Below are 19,458 nucleotides of genomic sequence, written 5' to 3'. Positions count from 1 at the left end.
CAAATATATAAGTGCATTTAATTTTTGAACATTTGCCTTTTTTTCCCCCAGAAACATGTCATGTTCAAAAATACATCTATATTTCTATTTGGTGTTCTGTTTCCTGACATTTTATAGAGTTCTAACCAGGCTGCATTCATAACTTTGGATTTCTTTGTATGACTTGCATATCAAGCATCTTTTAATATCATTATACATCCTTTGTAAGCAGCATTTTTTTAAAAAAAACTTTACCAAGTAGAAACACCATAATTTATTTGAGCCATGCATCTATTGTTGGACATGCAGGCTATTTTCCTTTTTTTTTCTTCTTTTTTTTTTTTTTTTTTTTTTTTTTTTTTGCTATTATAAATAGACAGCTTAGTGCAAAAGGCTTTCTCCTAAATTTAAAATTATTTCCTGGGGACCATTCACCAGACAAGTAAGAGATGGAAGCATATCTACTTTTGATGCCTGTTACGGATTTGCTTTTCAAAATAGTTGAACCAATTTGTAATCTCATCAGGCACACTCACTGGCCAGCTCTAGAGGAAATAAATGATATCTCTCCTTAATTTGCATTGTGATAATTACTAATGAGGAGGAACACTTTTTTCCAAATATTTGTCTACAGAGTGTGTTTTTTCTTTGGAAAATTGCCATTTCTGTTTTTGTCCCAAGACGTCTCACTGCTGTTGTTATTATTATTTTTTAATGTTTATTTTTGAGAAAGAGAAAGGACAAGCAGGGGAGAGGCAGAGAGAGAGGGACAGAGGATCTGAAGCGGGCTCTGTACTGACAGCAGAGCTCCCCATGCAGGGCTCCAACACAGGAACCATGAGATCACGACCTGAGCCAAAGTCAGATGCTCAACCTACTGAGCCACCCAGGCTCCCCTCACTGCTGAGAAAGTACTCCATGTAAAATACAGATGTAATAGCCCATCATGTGTCATAGTTCCTATAAATATTTTTCCTCATGTGCTATTTGACCTTTAATTTTTTGAAGATTTTCCTCCAGAGTTTTGATAATTTTTTTTTCCATTCCAGGTTGTTTATGATTTGGTTTTCTCCACAATGGTTTTGGTTTTGTTTTTGTTATAGTATAAGGTAAATCTTGGGGCACCTGGGTGGCTCAGTCGGGACTTCGGCTCAGGTCATGATCTTGAGGTTTGTGGGTTCGAGCCCAGCGTCGGGCTCTGTGCTGATGGCTTGGAGTCTGGAGCCTGCTTCTGTTTCTGTGTCTCCCTCTCTCTCTGCCCCTCCCCCATTTGCTCTGTGTCTCTCTCTCTGCCTTTCAAAAATGAATAAATGTTAAAAAAAATTTTTTTTAAGGTAAATCTTTTTTCTAAATTGCTAACAAACGACCAAATCAAAGACCGAATTGAAATGTTAAAAGTTGTTACAGACTCCTAGTCCTTGCTTGGTCACAGAAAACAATTTTAAATGCTGATTGACATGTTGACAGTCAGGTCAATGGAGGATTGATGGTGGCTTGTGCCTTAGGGTACTCGCTGAATCTGGGGAGCCCACCTAGAGAGTTTTATAGCACCTGCATAAAGCTGGGACCTCAGGGCATGAAAGGAAAAACAAGAGAAAAGAACCCTATGGCAGAACACATAAAACAAGTGGTTCAAAAGAAGTCCTAGTTTCAGTAAAGGTAAATAGACTAATTGCTTCATTTTAGATGACAAAAATTGTCATATTAGATTTTTAAAAAATATATTTTCTCTCGTGCCAAGTGTGTTTCTGGTGTCTACCAGCCCCATTGTCTAGTTTTCTCCACCCCACTCTGCCTTAGGAGGCTGGCATCATCTCAGACTCTTTGCCTATGGCTTACGGTTAAGTTCAGCCAAGGCGAAACTCCAGAGGAAAATGGAGGGAGAAAAAAAATTTATTTATGAGTTTATTTTATTTTTTCCTCCAGCTGCCCTCAGCAGCCAGAGTTCCCCAGGGTCACAGTCCTGCCCCCCACCCTAGCCAGTAGAATAAAGTAACCTAAGGTCTTAACACCAGTTCTGTTACTAGCCCCAGGGAACTCCACTATCCAAAGTTGTAACTTTGTTTTGCTCTGCTCACACCTTTGTAAACAGTCTCTTTATTAAAGCCTCCTTGGATTATCCCCGTTTAATTATGCTGTCTGCTTCCTGCTGGGACTGACCCAAAGAACTATGAAGAAGGGTCTCTAAAACAGAAAAACAACAAATAAACAAACAACCAGAAAAATTAAAAAATAAAGCAGATGGAGAAAGACATACCAAGAAAATGCCAACCCAAAGAAAGCTGGTGTAGTTATATTAACATCAGACAAGCAGAAATGTCAGCACAGAAAGCATCATTAGCTCTAAAGAGTATTACCCCACATTGATAAAAGATTTGGTTCAGTTCTAACACTGGCCTCAAAACATAGAAAGCAAAAAACTGTTACAAGTACAAAGGGAAAAAGACAAACTCACACACTAAGTAGATTTAACATGCTCGAATATATTTGATAGATAAAACAGGATTCAAGAATATAGGATTCAAACATCACAACTGACAAGTTATATCTAATGGGTCTGTCTAATGGGTCTATTGGTGGGTCTATACCCACCAACCGAAGAATAAAATTTCTTTTCAAGCATAAATGGAATATTTATGAAAATCAGCCACGTAGTGGGCTGGTTGGCAAGCTTCAGCATATTTCTAAGGATTGGTAGCATATAAACCCTGTTCTCTGACATTACACTTAAGTTAAAAATCAAAAGAAAAAGATGACTTAGAAAAAGCCCATACATTTGAAAATTGAAAAATGCTTCCGAATAACCCATGTGTCAAAAGAAAAAGATTATAATGTAAATTAGAAAATATATAGAACTAGATGATAATAAAAATAGTACATATCCCAACAAGTGGAATGCCAGGAAAGTTGTGGAGTGAGGGAAATTTATGCATTAGGAAAGACAAAAGGCTAAAAATGAATGTGCTAAGCATCCAGCTTGAGATGGTAGAGAAAGACCAAAAACATCAATGCAAAGAAATAGGAAAGAAAGAATTTTTTTAATAGCGGGAATTAGTGAACTAGAAAACAAAAATATGAAAGAGAGAATCAAGAAAACCGTAAGTTAGTTTTTTGAGGAGATGAATAAAATTGATAAACCTCTAGGAGGATCAGTCAAGGAAAAAACTGAGACTATATCATTTCAGGAATGAAAATGAGGAACATTATTATAAATCCTGTATACATTAAAATTGTTGTAAGAAGGTATTATAAACTTGTGACCAAAAGAAAAAAAGAAAGAAAAGAAATTTTAAGTGGAATGAGCAAATTCCAAGAAAAAAATACAACTTAGTAAAATTGGCACAAGAAAACAAATAAAGATTGAAACTATCCTATTAAATTGATTATATAATTTAAAAGAAAACTCAGTTGTCTCAGTTGGTTAAGCATCCGACTTTGGCTCAGGTCATGATTTTACGCTCGCGGTTTGTGGGTTCAAGCCTGGCGTTGGGCTCTGTGCTGACAGCTCAGAGCCTGGAGCCTGCTTCAAATTCTGTGTCTCCCTCTCTCTCTGCTCCTCCCCTGTTCACTCTCTGTCTCTCTCTCAAAACTAAATAAACATTTAAAAAATTAATTAAAAAAAAAAGAAAAGAAAACTCAAGGATAACAATTCACCAGATAGATGAACTGGCAAATTCTACTAAACATTCAAATGGAAGAAATAATATCAATATTCTGTAAACTCTTTGAGACAGTTGAAAAAGGGGAAATGATCCCCAGTGGTTTAATGAAACCTGTATATCCTTGGTGCCAAATCCCAACAGCACAGTATGAGAATGGAGAATTTTCAGCCAGTCTCACTCAGGAGCATTAATACGAAAATTCCAAGCACCATGTTAACAAACTAAATCCAACAATATTAAAAAGGTTTCTCTTCTTGTGCCTTTTTTTTGGGAGGGAAGGTATTAAATAATTTTGAATATTACATTTATTTCCTTTTTGGCTTTTTAGCAATATTTGTGTGTTCGCTCTAAGGGTTACGATATGTAGCCTTGATATATTACAGTTTACTTAGAATTAACATCACACGGACTTCACCCTTCACAAATTTAAGAGCCTAACGACAGTGTCATTCTATTCTCCCACTCCCCACTTTGTGCTATAATTATGTCATATATTTTACTTCTCTCTATATTACCATCTCCATCAGACAGTGAAAGTTTTGCTTTACGCGGTCTTTGTCTTTTAAAGAAAGTAAGAGAAGGGGTCGCCTGGGTAACTCAGTCAGTTAAGTGTCCAACTTCGGTTCAGGTCATGATCACAACTGTCGGTGAGTTCGAGCCCCACATCAGGCTCTGTGCTGACAGTTCAGAACCTGGAGCCTGCTTTGGATTTTGTGTCTCCCTCTCTCTTTCTGCATTTCCCCTGCTCGTTCTCTCTCTCTCAGAAATAAACATTGAAAATTTTTTTAATAAACATTTTTAAAAAAAGAAAGTAAGAGAAGGAAAAAAGCTACTCTTTCTGTTTATCCACATACTTACCATTTCTGGTGTTCTTTATTCTTTCCTATAGATACAGTTTTTTATCTGGTATCATTTTCCTTCTGCCTGAAGAATTTCCTTTATCATTTCTTATCATGTTGGCCTGCTGGCCATGAGTTTGCTCAGCTTAGGTTTATTTCAAAAAAAGTCTTTATTTCAACCAATTTTATTTGTTTTGAAAAATGTGTGTGTTTGCTCCTTTGTTGACACATTAACTTTGTGCTTTGAGGAAATCATTGTGATGTTTCCATGTATCCACCTAGTCGTAAATAGTATTTTCATTTTATGGAATTCTGAGTCGGCAGTGTTTTTTTTTTTTAAATTTCAGCAGTGTAAAGATATGCTTTGCTCTGACCTCCATTGTTTCTGATGGGAAGTGTTCACATTTACTATGTAAATGTTGTGTACATCTGAGCCACCTCATACACTGTGATGGCATTTCCTTTCTCATATTGCACAAGCCAGCAAGTTGGCCATGTACAAAGTGAATAAACAAACAAAAAAATACGTTTCCATATTCCAGCACACAGAACTGTCAATCAGCTTTGTAGTGCCTCACTACTGAGGCACACCTCAGTACAAGGACCACCAGACATTTGAGGAAATTATCTGACATTAAAACAGAAACAAACTCGAACAGAGAAGAAACTTAGAGGGGAAGGAGCAAGGCAGAAAACTTCAGAAAAACTATAATTGTTTTTTTTTAATGTTTATCTTATTTTTAAGAGAGAGAGTGCTAGCCTGGGAGGGGCAGAGAGAGAGAGGGAGAGAGAATCCCAAGTAGGCTCCACACTGACAGCAGCGAGCCTGATTTGGGGCTTGAACTCATGAACAGTGATGCCCTGAGCCAAAGTCAGACACTCAACTGACTTTAATTGGTATTACAAAATAGAAAAATTTAGTTCCCCTGTGTAGGGAGAACACCAGTTATTCCCTAGTCTGTGTTCCTCCTGTGTGTCTACTATTCACACAAAACACTTCACCTCTGACACCTCTGGTCACCAAATGTGTGGTTTTTTCCCCCACAACAAGCAATTCTCAGTCACACCAGTTGGACGTCCTACAATTTAACTTGGTTCTGATACCATCAGAGATAGCGTTAGATCCCACAGCTTAAGGGCTCAGTCCCACAAAACTGCCCCTGGCTCCCCCTTACACACTCACATACACTTCAGAAGCCAGTAACAAGTCTGGGTTACCACCTGTGCTTTTGACCTACCAGCCAGAGATGGGTGCTCTAAAGACCTCCTCTTGGGATGCATTTAATTTGGGAGAATGACTCCCAAAACTCAGGGAAGCTCTTACTTACACTTATCCGTTTGTTAAAGGAAATGGTAAAGGATACAGATAAATAGCCAGATGAAGAGATACACAAGGCGAGGTCTGGCAGGGCCCTGAGAGTAGGAGCTTCCATCTGTGCAGAGTTGGGGTGCGCCATTCTCCTGGTGTGTGTTTGCCGACCTAGAAGTTCACCAAACCATATACTGTTGGGAAATTAAGGAGGCTTTCTCATATAGGCATAGTCCGTTACTATCTTTATTTTTAGCCCCTCCCTAGAGAAGTTGGGGGCAGGGCTGAAGATTCCAAGCTACTAATCTTAGTTTAGTCTTTTTGGTGACCAACCCCAGAGCTCGCCCAGAGTCACTTCCAGAGAACAAAGGATGCTCCTTATTATCACTTAAGAGTTTGCAAGGGTTTTAGGAGTCTTGAGTTAGGGACAGGGTCAAAGACAAATGTTTTAACAAGAGATGTTCCTATTGTCCTTATCACTTAGGAAATAACAAGGGTCTCAGGAGCTCTGTACCAGGAACTAGGGCAGAGACCAATATATAAATTCCGTTATCTCATAGGTGTCCTCAGGGAAGAGAAGAGAAAATATTTCATCTATAAACCAAGAACAGGATTCTGTATTATAAAAAAAGAACATTGGGAGAACCAGATAAATACTTTGAAAATTTTAAGCGTGAGGCAAAACTTAGGAAGTCAATAGATAGGTTAGAAGCCCTGAGGAAATCTCCCACAAAATGAAATGGGAGGAAGGTGGGGGAGAAGACACTGAATACTGACCCAGTAAGAAATCATGTCAACAGAGTGTTGGGTATATGGGGAAGGATGTGAGTATATGAGGGATGACGTGAAAGCGGGGCTTCTTCTCCATATCCTAGGTAGGATGTCACTGGATGGTGTCTAAAACTGAGAAACCAAGGGCGCCGGGTGGCTCAGTTGGTTAAGCATCTGACTCTTGATTTCAGCTCAGGTCTTGATCTGACATTCGTGAGATGGAGCTTCGCATTGGGCTCTCCACTGACAGTGTGCATCCTGTTGGATTCTCTTCCCTCTCTCTTTCTCTCTTTCTCTCTCAAAATAAATAAATGAACTTAAAAAAAAAAAACATGAGAAACCAGGACATAGCATACACACATTTAATCAAGCAATGAGGTACTAAGTGCTAGAATAGACGCTCTGAGTGTGAAAAGATACCGTGTCCCAAAAAAGGACTCAGAGAGGGAGGGGGCGGTAACAGAAAGACTAGACTGTGTACCATTGGTCTAGACTGTGTACCATTGCTTGACTTTTCAAACTGTGAATTCATTACTTTGAAAAAAGCAAAAAAAAAAAACAAACAAACAAACGTTAAAAAGATGGTATCCTACCTAACCTTAGGATACCATTAAGGAAAATGCTATTTTGTGCATTGCCGTACAGGACCACTATTGTTCTTTACTGAATTCGTACTTGTTCTACCTTCACCTAAATGAACACTAGCACTTAGGATTCTTAGATCCTTTTCCGGTACTGAAAACACCATCTTTAATGGTTTTTATGACTACAAGATTGTAGGGAAGATTCTCTCATCCCCCCTGTCTTGCACTGGGCTCTGAGGGAAACATGCACAGGTGTGCGTGTGTGTGCGCCTACATGCGCACACATGGTGGCCCACATGTGTGGACACTCTTCCTTGTCCTTTCCACGTTGTTTCCTAAATTCCCTTTATTCCCCTCCCTCTTAGTTGCCATAATGTGGACTTAAAGTGCATTTTTAATTATGTGTTAAATTTATTGAGTAAATGTTGGGGTTTTTTTCTGTCTATAATACACACAAGTGTATGTGTGTGTGTATACATATATATATATATATATATATACAGTATTTCATATAATAGCTTTATTGAAATATAGTGAACTATAATCCACATACCATAAAATCCTCCCTTTAAAGTGTTTTTGTATATTTTTATAAACAGATGGAGGTGAGCCTTTTTTATTCCTTCTACCAAAACCTCTTCATTAAACTTCATAAACTTTGTAAGTCAGGTTCACTGGCCCTTATGTGGAAAAAAACTTCCACTGGGTTGGGGCTGGAGGGAGGGCAGAGACTGAAATGTATTTCTTTCTTAATTTTTTTTTTTTAGGTCTCTCTTTCTTTACTATGTTTTGACTAAAGAATTTCTCCCTGCATGTTTTCAATGTAAGGGCGGGGAGGATTAATAAATTCTTTATTGTTAATAACTTCTTATGCCCAAAGAAAACCCAAGAATTCAAAAGTATTAGCTCAGAGTTCTTAGCCTAACAAAAACTTTCCCCCACTTCTACCCTCTTTGTCTCCAATTGTAAAGTCCCCTCTCAAGGATTTTTAATGCTTCACTCAAAATATGAGGCAAAGAAAAGCTTTATTACTGCTGGTACTTTCCTATTGGCAAATTCAACCGTAGTCTTCCTTAATTCTGGTTCTTCCTTTGAATAATAGGAATAATCCTGTTTGTTCATTACCAATTCAATTCATCAAGGGGAAATGCTGCACTGAAGATAGTGAATGATGATAAAGCCATTTATTGGCATTAGCCAGGATTATCGTGTGCCTGGGACACAATTACTGTTGCCTGGGCTTTGCTGGTGACATCTGGAGGCAGAGTCCTGACAGTGCTGGCCCCAAGCAGCTAAGCAGGTGGATTTGTTGTTCTTTCTTTACAATCTCAGGAGGCTGATGGAAAGAAAAACCAAAGAATTTGGATTTGGATGTCTTTTAAGACCTCCCTGCTGGAAATTAAGGAATTAATGGAACTGCTTGGTTTTTGTCCCAGTAAGTTTGAACGGGCATGCTGAGTGTCCTGAATAGTAAATAATACATTCTGGCTAAATGCTTTGTCCAAAGCAGGCCAACGTTTTTCAATCATCCTGCGCCTGGACGGCAGTTCTGTTGAGTGTGGACCCAGTCTCTGGTCTGGGGTAGCCCCAGCTATGTTCTCCTTCTACTTTTCTGTGGTTCTTCCACATTCACATGTCTCATCTCCCCCAGAGCAAGGGCAGACTCTGGGGATGGTTAGCGTGGAGGGAGCTGACACTGGGGACTGGGCCACATACTAGGGCCTCTTTCTACTTCTCCGGGCCCCTCCTCATGTGACCAGGTTATAGCACTGTTCATAATTGCAAGTTGGAAACAACCTAAATGCCCACCAATAGGGGACTGTTAAATGATTCAACGTCTCTCTGCTGCAGGGATGGGAAGGTCATCGAGATGCCTTGCTAATGGAAGAAGCAAGGTTCAGAAGGTGTAGCAGGTGTGTTGATAAAGGGGATAGGACAAAATATATATGCTCATATCTGCTTGGTAAAGAATAAAAAGAATAAAATGCTTCTGGAAGGGTACATAAGAAACAAGTAATGGGGTCACTTGTGATGAGAAAGATGGTGGCCAGGGGACAGGGCTAGAGGAAGACTTCCACCATATTCCCTTTTATAGTTTTGGATTTTTAGCTATTCATATTCATTCATATTTATTACTTATTCAGAAACATAAACCCAAAGCCCCAAGTATCCCATTTTTTTACTGTTTTTTTCTTTGAGTATACAACCTTCCCCTTTTTTTCATTAAACTTAGATTTCTTCTCAAATTGTATATGTGAGGGTCACCTGCGTGGCTCAGTCGGTTAAGCATCCAACTTCGGCTCAGGTCGTGATCTCACAGTTTGTAGATTCAAGCCCCTGTGCTGCCAGCTCAGAGCCTGGAGCCTGCTTTGGATTCGGTGTGTCTCTCTCTCTCAAAAATAAATAAACATTAAAAAAACAAATTTTTAATTATATATCTGAAAGGTAACATATGCTGTGGCTTAAAAACAAAACAGAACAAAAATCCGACAGTCCCTAAGGGAATACAGTAAAAATGAAGTCTCTTTCCTATTCCTGAATTGCAGCCTCCCCTCCTACCATCCCAAGGCAGCTCCTCCTGCTGGTTTCTTAATATTTTTTTTCCTTTCAGTTTTATTGAGATATGACTGGCACTCAGCATTGTAGAAGTTTATGATGTACAGGGGTACCTGGGTGGCTCATTCGGTTAAGGGTCTGACATGATCTTGCACAATGAATTCAAGCCCAGCATCGGCTCTCTGCTGTCAGCACAGAGCCCTCTGCGGAAACTCTGTCCCCCTCTCTCTCATTGCCCCTCCGCCCCCCAAATGAATAAACATTAAAAAAAAAGAAAAGAAACTATTTTTTTAAAAAATTTTTATGTTTATTTACTTCTGAGACAGAGACAGAGCATGAGTGGGGGAGGGGCAGAGAGAATCAGAAGCAGGCTCCAGGCTCCGAGCTGTCAACACAGAGCCCGATGCAGGGCTTGAACTCACAAATCGTGGGATCATGACCTGAGCCAAAGTTTGTCGCTCAACCGACTGAGCCACCCAGTCTTCCTGAAAAGAAACTATTTTAAAAAAAGAAGAAGAAGTTTATGATGTATAGCATAATGACCTGACTTACCTAGATTGTGTGTAGTTACCACAATAAGTGAGTCAATATCCATTGTCTCATACACACACACACACACACACACACAGAAAAAAAATGATTTTTCTCCTTGTGCTGAGAACTTTGAGGATCTACTGTCTTGGTTTCTTTGAATTCCTCCTGCTCCCCCTCCCTCCACTGGGTGCTTGCTGATCCTGAGCTCAGAGCAGCCTCTTTTGTTTGTCCTACCAAAGCCATATCTGAAAATACGAGTCTAATTTTAGTGGTGAGGGCTTTCGTGGGTGTTTTGGGAGACACGATACAGGGCGGAAACAGGTCTTGACTCAAATGACAGCTTACAGAGTCTTTTTCCCTGTCGTGTGGTCCTCGTGCTCCCCCTTAATCGGTTCCTCACCCTGCAGTTAACATGCCCGGCTCCTCTGTGGCTTTGAAATCTGGCTCTAATTTGGTCTTCAGAAGTTGAGAACGGATGACAGTTCATAATCAGGGACTGTGTTTTCTGCACCTGCACCCGGGTGAAGTGCTTCTCATGGTGTTAGGGAAATGGTCACGGAGTGTCTAAAAGAACCAGGCCCTTTGGAAGTCCATGTACTGGGAAATAGCTCAGGAATATTTTTGCAAATTCAAGGACCTGCATCCTCTAGCCCTGGCCAGGCCGGGAAAGGCCCAGGTGACGTGGGGCCTGACTTGGAACAGCTTGAGGGCGGCAGGCTTTCAGGGCCTGGGACCTTGGTTGGCTAGAGTGTGGCTCTGTGCTGCGTTGTATAACTGAATCAAAATCAGACACCATTTAGAAGATCACAATAAGGGGCGCCTGGGTGGCTCAGTCCATTAAGTCTGCTCAGGTCATGATCTCACCGTTGATGGGGTTGAACCCCATGTCGGGCTCTGTGCGGACACCTCAGAGCCTAGAGCCTGCTTCAGATTCTGTGTTTCCCTCTCTCTCTGCCCCTCCCCTGCTTGCACTCTGTCTCTCTCTCAAAAATAATTAAACATTAAAAAATTAAAAAAAAGGGGGGGGTACAGCACAGTAAGTTATAAGTGTGGCCTGGTATTTGCAGGCCAGTCCTGCCTCTGTCCTCCTAGGACAGTATGGGTTTTAGCCCACAGGCTTCTGGGGTATGTGGACAAGCAGGAGCCCATGTTGTAGAATTTAGGGAGTCCAAGGGATTCCTGGAACTGGAATAAAAGATAAAGTTATACCAGCAGAGCTGACCATCTGGCAAAAATAGTGTATAGACAGATATCTAAAGACAGATGGCCTGCCATTCAGAGGAAAGAAGTGAAATAGTGTGAACAGAAGCGACAATAAAAACGCAAATCACTTAGGGACTAATCAGAGCAATAATTGCCGTCACCTAAAGCATTCCGATTGCCAAGAAACCCAATGACAGAAAATGAAGAGGAAGCCAGAGATTTTTCCCAGCTGACACAGACGCGAAGCTGGCAAAGACACTGTCCCTAGCTTGGGTCACCGTGGCCTGTCATGAGGGTTCATTGAGGTGGCTCACAGCTGCATGGTTGCTGGGGTGGAGAGGCAGTGAGTCCTTCAGCATGAGCAGTGTGTCCCCTGCTGGTCACATTGGACCTTGGCCTCTCATTTGCACAAGAATAACAGCAATGACCTCCTCAATATGGTCTCACCTCCCTGAATGCTGGGAACACACAGTTAGGAAGGGAAGCTCAGACCCGTGGTGCGTGTAGCTGGGCCAGCCCCAGGCATATCTAACTTGGCTTCTACTGTGTTTTATAAGATCAGGGATTTCACCTACAAATTGCAGGCCAGATTTCCACTTCTCTGTACCCCTGGGAAGACCTAGCAGCATGGGCCATCATTCCCACATGGAAGTAGACGGTGGGGTCCCCACCCCTGTTCACTCATGGCTGGGCACACTGCCCTTACCCCTCCTCCCCAAGCTTCTCAATTCCCCATGCACAATCCAGCCTCTGTGCCATTCATCCTGGCTTTTTTTTTTTTTAAGTTTATTTACTTTGAGAAAGAGAAGAGAGAGAAAGTGCACAAGCATGAGCAGGGGAGGGGCAGAGAGAGAGAATCCCAAGCAGGCTCCACACTGCCAGCACAGAGCCTGAAGTGGGGGTTGAACTTACGAACCGAGAGATTGTGACCCAAGCCGAAATCAAGAGGTAGATGCCCAACTGACTGAACCACCCAGGTGCCCCCATCCTGCCGTTTTTGAGGACATCCTCTCTACACCCAGCATCTGGGGACATTTGGGTTTGCACTGCTATTCCCACCCTACCACACTTCCCACCCACCTTGGCGGGCTACATAGGAAGGATCCCAAGACCAATCTTCGTGTGATCCAGGGTCAAGGATGCAAATAGCAGGACTCCTCGGTATATGGAATCCAGCTTTCACATTTGGAAGCAAATGGGACAAGGCTCAGGGCCAGGCCCCAGGTCCACCCACTAGATAGTCCAAGAGGGCAAGGAAGCCAATCAGCAGAGCCATGGTGAGACTGGGGGACAGAGTACATGGCCTGGGCAGTCGGCACGTCCTTGGTTCTCCGGTGACTAGATGGTGGGTGAAGAGCCCCCCAGGAGGAGCCCTGCGCCTGGCTCTTCTGTGAGTGATGGCGGCCTCAGGCCAGGTGCCTCAAGGACTTTCTGAAGGAGGTTTCATGGCTGTCCGGTAACTCTGGGCTTGGTGTCTTCCAGGGAAATTGAAAGAATGGAGCCTCATCTTGTACGGCACAGCGGAGCACCCATACAACACTTTCATTTCCCATCAGTCTCGCTCTCGGATGCTGGAGCTTTCGACCCCGGAGCTGGAGCCACCCAAGGCCGCTCTGTCGCCGCCCCAGGCCGAGGTTCCTGAGGACGAAGAAGACTACACAGGTAATGAACCCGAAGCCGAGGGAGATGGCAAACCTCAGCGAGTTTTGGTTTTCCACTGTTGGCTCTTAAAACGTGGGGCTATACCTGGCAAAGGCGGGGATTGTGATGGTAGGTCTTCCTCCCTTCCTGGAAGTTGTAATAATGATGGCAATTTACACCCACACAGCTCCTTCCACCCACGGCTCTCCTAATATCTTACAGACCAGTAAGTATGCTTCGAACCAGTAAGTATTCTCCAACCTTACAAGGCTGGGAAACAGAAGGTTCTATATGCCCAACCAGAACTGGGACTTGCCTCCTGGTTAATGAGCCCCCTCCTGGGGCACCCACTTATTTCAGAGTCCCTCGTCTCATGCCTCAACCTCCTGACCCTCTCAAATCCATCCACTTTCTGTCCCTATGGCCAGAATGTGGGAAGGACGAGGGTCGAAATGGGCCCAGAAAGGTTGGGTTGAATGAGCATAGCCAGATAGCCAGGAGAGGAACTTACAGTGCTGGTCTTGACTGGCCTTGAGAGCTGGGATGAAGACTCCAGGAGAGAGTCTTAGCTCTGAATGTCAGTAGATAACTGATGCCACTGGAAGGGACTTAAGAATCTCACAGGAGAGGCACCTGGGTGGCTCCGTCGGTTGAGCATCCGACTCTTGATCTTAGCTCAGGTCTTGATCTCAGGGTCATGAGTTCAAGCCATGCATTGGTGTGGAGCCTACTTAAACAACAACAAAAAAATCTCACAGAAAGTAAAGATGCCTCGTGCAAATGCTTCTTCTCCAGACATACCATTGCTGGGAGGTGGGAGGTGCCCCTGGCTCTGGACCTCCAGCACCCGCGTGGAGGCAGCAGCCTGGAGAGGGCTTCGGCATATCTAGCCTCTGGGATGGGCGCAGTCATGATTAGCACATTAGGTAGAAAGCTGTTCCTTTCCCTCTGCACCAACCCACAGTGATTTGTGAGAAGCTGAGTGTTTCTGGTTGGGCATATTTTGCTTAGCTAAATATTACAGCTGTTTGATAAATGATGGGTGATATCTAAGGATATTGATGTTTTGAATTATCTAATAGCTTCTGAAAAAAGAAAAGTAACAAAATGGAGAATTCCACTGATACATATCAAGCATAAATTACGGTTGATTCCATTTTAAATTTCTTCTACCATTCCTTTAAAATGGAGCATTGAATTATGTATGGATTAATCTGCTCTGTTTCCCCCTGCGATTTATAAACGGTGGCAAGATTCAGTAATTATTAATAAAGGACTGATTTTTTTTTTCCTTAAAATCTGCTACTGACTCTACCCTTACACTGTCCTGGAATCTCACAATATGACTGCCCTGTAGCCCAAGTCACTTAGTCTTTCCCAAGTATGGCCTAGATGGATAGAGGATGTCTCTGTGGGAATGGAAAGTGTTCCTGACTCTCGGGGAAGGTCCCTACAATCTTGGGGCAAGTGGGATGGGCAGGCCAGTAACAGCAGGTAGAGACAGAGATGGGGAGAGAGCAAGAGTGGGGTGATGTGGAGGGCAATGGGAGAGGAGGGGAAAAAGAGGAAGAGGAGCGGGGGAGGAGGAAGCAGCCATGTTAGATTCCATAGTCAAGGGGCGCCTGGGTGGCTCAGTGGGTTAAGTGTCTGACTCTCAGCTTCAGCTTAGATCATGATCTCACAATTTCATGATTTCAAGCCCCTCATCGGGCTGTGTGCTCACAGTGCAGAGTCTGCTTGGGATTCTCTCTGTCTCTCCCTCTCTCTCTACCCCTCCCCCACTCATGTTGTCTCTGCCTGTCTCAAATAAATAAACTTAAAAAAGATCTTTTTTAATATATAAAAAATAAAAAAGATTCCACTTTCAAGGGCTTGTCCATGCCTCTTCCAGAAGCTCAGTCACAGATAAGCCTCAGGGCAGAAACTCAGGGAAAGAGACAGGGTGAAGGGAAGGGTGATTTTGAGGTAGGCCCATGATTATTATCAGCTTTCTGCAGTTTTAGCACAGAGGTGCAACAGGTTGAAGCAGGGATTTTCCGGGGTGGTTATACTAGGAAGAAGGTTCTTAAGAATTTGGAGAACTGGCATGGGCAGAGGTGCACGGGGGTGATGAGTGCAGCCTGGTGGTACTCCATCTGGGCCCTGTGCGCCAGAGAGCAGTTACCGCGTCAGGAAGGGGTAGAGAGGTCTGATGAAACAGTGGTCCCAGGGGCCAGCAGCAGGGGGCACAGGACAGCACTGCGTCCAAGGTAGTGGTGGAGTCTGGGGTCCCCAAAGTAAAAGAGTATGTGGAAATCCAACTTAGAGAGGAGGGCTTGGAGATCGGGGGGCTGGTGAGTCCAGCAGGAAGTGGGGGGCAGTAGCCACATGGGCTGGGTGAGGTACCAGGGAAACAGGGGTCGATGGCCTACCTGCTGGGACAGAGCCGCCTGGTGGCTGAGGAGCAGCGGGAGGTCCCTGGAGAGCAAGCACCAGACATGGCAGAGAGCAAGGCTGCCCCAGTGACCCACCTAGGATGCTTGGTTGAAGAGCAGGCCCAGGGCTGGGCCCCACCTCAGAGGTGGATTCAGCAGGTCTGGGGATGCTCAGTGGCTGTCCTGGGTGATTCCAGGTAGTTTGATGATGATGGCAGGACATAGGGTGGTGCTCAGGCTGCTATGAGAGAGTGGCCTCCAAGGAAGGACAGAATGTCATGAGGATGAAGGGAAGCTAAGGTCAGTGCAGGACAGTGTGGTCAGCCCCACGGGACTGAGGGAAGCCAAGAGCCCATGCAGCCTTTGCCTGGATGCATTCCAGGACAGCTCAACAGGCACAGGGGAATTGATTCGCAGGACACGTGGCATGTCCAGTGCAGGACATTGTCAGGTCATGGACTTTGGGCACATTAGCACTCACCCAGCAGAATAGAGCCATCAGGGAAGAGACCAGACCTGCAGTGAAAGTGGTCTGTTATTCTCTTCCGTACCTCTCGTCTGCAGTCAGCCACCTTTGTCCCTGCCACTCCACTTCATGTCTGCTGGTGTGCCAGTGACATGCCAGCACACTCTTCCTGGACAGCATGAACGGCAGGGGAAAGATCGTGATACTTAGGCAGTCCTCCTAAGTATCTAAGCGTCTTCAGAAACTGGTCTAAGCATCTTATGACAAAGGCCATTGAGAATTCCCAAGTTGCTTTCTAACATTTGTTTGTGGGTTTTTTTTTTTAAGTTAATTTATTTATTTTGAGAGAGAGAGAGAGAGAGAGAGAGAGAGAGAGAGGAAGAGAGAGAGAGAGAGAGAGAGAGCACTTGCAAGCATACAAGCAGGGGAGAGGCAGGGGCGGGGTGGGGGGGGTAAAGAGAATACCAAGCAGGCACTGCAGATGCTTACCCAACTGAGCCACCCAGGTGCCCCTGTTTGTGGGTTGTTGTTTTTTTAATCCTGGATTTTCTCCACAAAAGATTTAAGGTAGAGATTTCAAATAAGCCTCTGTCATTCTAACACCCAGTAGGTGGGAGTTGGCAGACTGTCAGCACATGAATCACACTCCCCCTTGTATCTGGAACCTTGGGAAATGACACAGGATGGCAGTGGGTCTTTGAAGAATTTTCATGCTAATTGAGGAAAGAGGAAAAACAAATACAAATGGCAACAAAAATAACATATGCTTACCCAGAGAATGTGTTAACAGCTGTACCAGAACACACACACACACACACACACACACACACACACAATCTTAGGAGTGATGGAGTAAGCAGGATAAGTGGTAAATCTACCAACCAGGTAGATTTAATCCAAGAACAATTCATCGAGAGGCAAATTTTGACATTGGGCTTTTGGAGACAACTCAAGTAGACAGCTGTAGGAGAGGTGCTTACAGACGCTCATCTAAGCGTCCTGCCTTGGACAATATCTTACCACGCTCTTCACTGGGGCTGGACACGGCTGGTTAGCCAGATGCCCTGATGGGGTTTTGCTGTTACTGTTAGGGGGACCCCAGCCTTGTGTGGAGCTCCCTCGGGGTTATTAACTAACTTCACCACAAAGAGGCCCCAGGAGGGAGGAGGAAGGTGAAGTCCACATGCCATGAACCAGGCCTTCTCCCAAGGCTATCCCTCTCTTGGTACATCCTAGACTGTTCTGTTTGTGGATGGTGAGGTTACCTGCACTTTCCCAATTTCCACCCATATTTCTTTCATCCATTCTCTCACCCTTCAGCTTCTCAGCAAATATTTAGTTGGCACCTGCCCTATGCCAGACACCTTTCTAGGTGCTGGGAATATAGCAATAAACACCCTAGTCCAGATCCAGCCTCTTGAAGCTTCTGTCTCCCGTGCTGGGAGAGAGTAGGGAAATTGGTCTGTCTCTTCCCTGTCCCCCCCCAAACCTCCTTAAGATTGAAGAAACTGTTTACTTTATCAAGTAAGACAGACCTCCCGCCTCCATTGGCCTTGGGGAGAAACCACTACAGAAGGCAGATGGTCCTCATGGTGGTGTATCCTGAGGCCCCCACGGCTCGGGCTGGGTGGAAGGTCAGAGCCCAGTGGCCAAACTCATAGGTGTCTTCTGCGCAGTGGGTAATTGAAAAACAATGTGCCAGGAAGCAAGGATTTGCTTGGAAATCTGGAAATGTCCCGGAATGAGGTGGACAAGAATCAAATCAAATGAGAACTGACTGCAAAATAGCCCGACAGTCTGGAGCTGGGGAAGGGGGCGGGGTGAGGGTAGCCTCCATGATAAGCTTTGTGCATGTCAGGCCATGCACTAGAACTCTACCCGCAGCAGAGCCCTCCCCAGCCCAGACCAGTGCATTCCCAGCGACAAGCTCAGCTTTGAAAGGGGTTCACAGTGGGACCCACAATGAAAACTTTGGAAATATCAACAACAGTAAACCTTCAGGGAGGGAAGCAAAATAAACCGGGTCTAACACTAGGAAGGTCCACAGGCCCTTTAAGGACGAATGAAGAGGGCTTTGTGTACCTCACCAAAGACCCATTGTGGGCAACAGAGAATGGGGACTTTTGTCTGTGCCTGCATCCCCATGAAACGCTGGTGGCCAGCAAATCACCTCTTCTTTGCTTCTGAACTCACTCCCCACCCCTTCCAACAACTCAAACCTTACAGAAGGCTTTTTTCTTCTAAAGACTCCAAAGCCTTTGTAATACCCCACTGGCCACCTCCCCACATGGGGCAGTTTTCTGGAACCATTGCCCAGAGTAGGAGGGTGAGGGACGAGGCGGGCAGGCGGTCCCACCATAGTGCTGGTCTTCAGCATGATGTGGTCATGTTCTTCAGGCTAGGTGAAGGGGACATCTGTGGACCTGCCCCACCCTGGCCTGAGGGCACTAGACATTTCTAACTGGGCTCATCTGTGTGGCCCACCTGCAGGGCAGACCACCTGCAAGAGTGAGGCTTGCTAGAGTCCACTGAGCTCCCTACATTTCTCTCCAACACTTTTCCAACAACACACAGGCCCCCAGAGTCAGAATTTGGGGATGGCAGGGGACTTGGAGGAGAGGGAGGGAAGCAGAAAGGTTTGCAGAGAAAGGCCCAGCCCAAACCAGGCCCATCTAGGGGCAGCCCCACCCAGACCAGCTCCACCCAGGGACAGCCCTGCCCAGGAACAGCCCAGCCCAGCTCAGCCCTGCCCCGGGACAGCCCCACACAGCGGTCCTGGGCTTGCAGATCCATCCTATTCCCACCAGTGCATGTAGTGAATCGTCTCTCCCATCCTTTCCATGATCCTCACCGCTTGGCAGCAGTTTCCCTGATGCCTTTGATGCCCCATATTGCCTTGCTTTGTCCTTCACGTCAGGAATCTAGAGAGATGGCTGGTGCCAACATCATGACCCTGTTGCAGAGGAATGCCCCGAAGAAGGCACCACCAGCCTCTCTCTTGGTATCTCACAGTGCTCGTCTTTTTGTGGGTCTGGGTCCCCACCTACCGCTGGCTGTTTTCCTTCTCAGGCTGCCCCATTTGAGAGCTAGGCTCAGCTCTCAGCCGTAGCCAGGTTGCCATGGGGGTGGGCACTCTGTCCAGCTGAGGTCCTGCCGTCCAGCCCCAGCAGATCCACCACTCTCTAGGGAAGCTAATCCCGACCCACCTAGGCTGTGACAACCTGACTCAGGGTCTTAGGGGACTGCATTTGGTTGACAAAGCATCTCTCTGGGTGAAAGGAAATGCTTATGTCTTTAAGGTGTGTGCCATCCGGAGTGTGGTGACAAAGGCTGTGATGGCCCCAATGCAGACCAGTGCTTGAACTGTGTCCACTTCAGCCTGGGGAGTGCCAAGACCAGCAGGTAATGGGCTGGGACTTCTGATCACATGTCCTGGAGTTCCTCGGCATACCGCTAAGGTGACCTGATTCAAGCTGTCTCAGCCCCCGGCAGCCTAGTAC

General features: G+C 44.8%; 1 protein-coding gene across 2 annotated transcripts in view; it reads left to right on the top strand.

Moving 5' to 3' along the window:
* PCSK6 (proprotein convertase subtilisin/kexin type 6) overlaps positions 1–19,458 on the top strand; it is a 191,726-nt gene that overhangs the window by 152,574 nt on the left and 19,694 nt on the right. Inside the window, exons 14-16 of one of the 2 annotated variants that reach the window (XM_043554810.1) lie at positions 12,920–13,099; positions 13,266–13,304; positions 19,258–19,360. In XM_043554810.1, coding sequence (XP_043410745.1) covers positions 12,920–13,099; positions 13,266–13,304; positions 19,258–19,360 — 322 coding nt within the window. The remainder of the gene's footprint in view (positions 1–12,919; positions 13,100–13,265; positions 13,305–19,257; positions 19,361–19,458) is intronic. The other variant, XM_043554811.1, reaches the window with a different exon arrangement.

The sequence above is a fragment of the Prionailurus bengalensis genome, chromosome B3 (genome assembly GCF_016509475.1).
Source record: "Prionailurus bengalensis isolate Pbe53 chromosome B3, Fcat_Pben_1.1_paternal_pri, whole genome shotgun sequence".
Classification (NCBI taxonomy): domain Eukaryota; kingdom Metazoa; phylum Chordata; class Mammalia; order Carnivora; family Felidae; genus Prionailurus; species Prionailurus bengalensis.
Note: the sequence above shows the minus strand (reverse complement) of the source record. Positions and strands in the feature narration are given on the sequence as shown.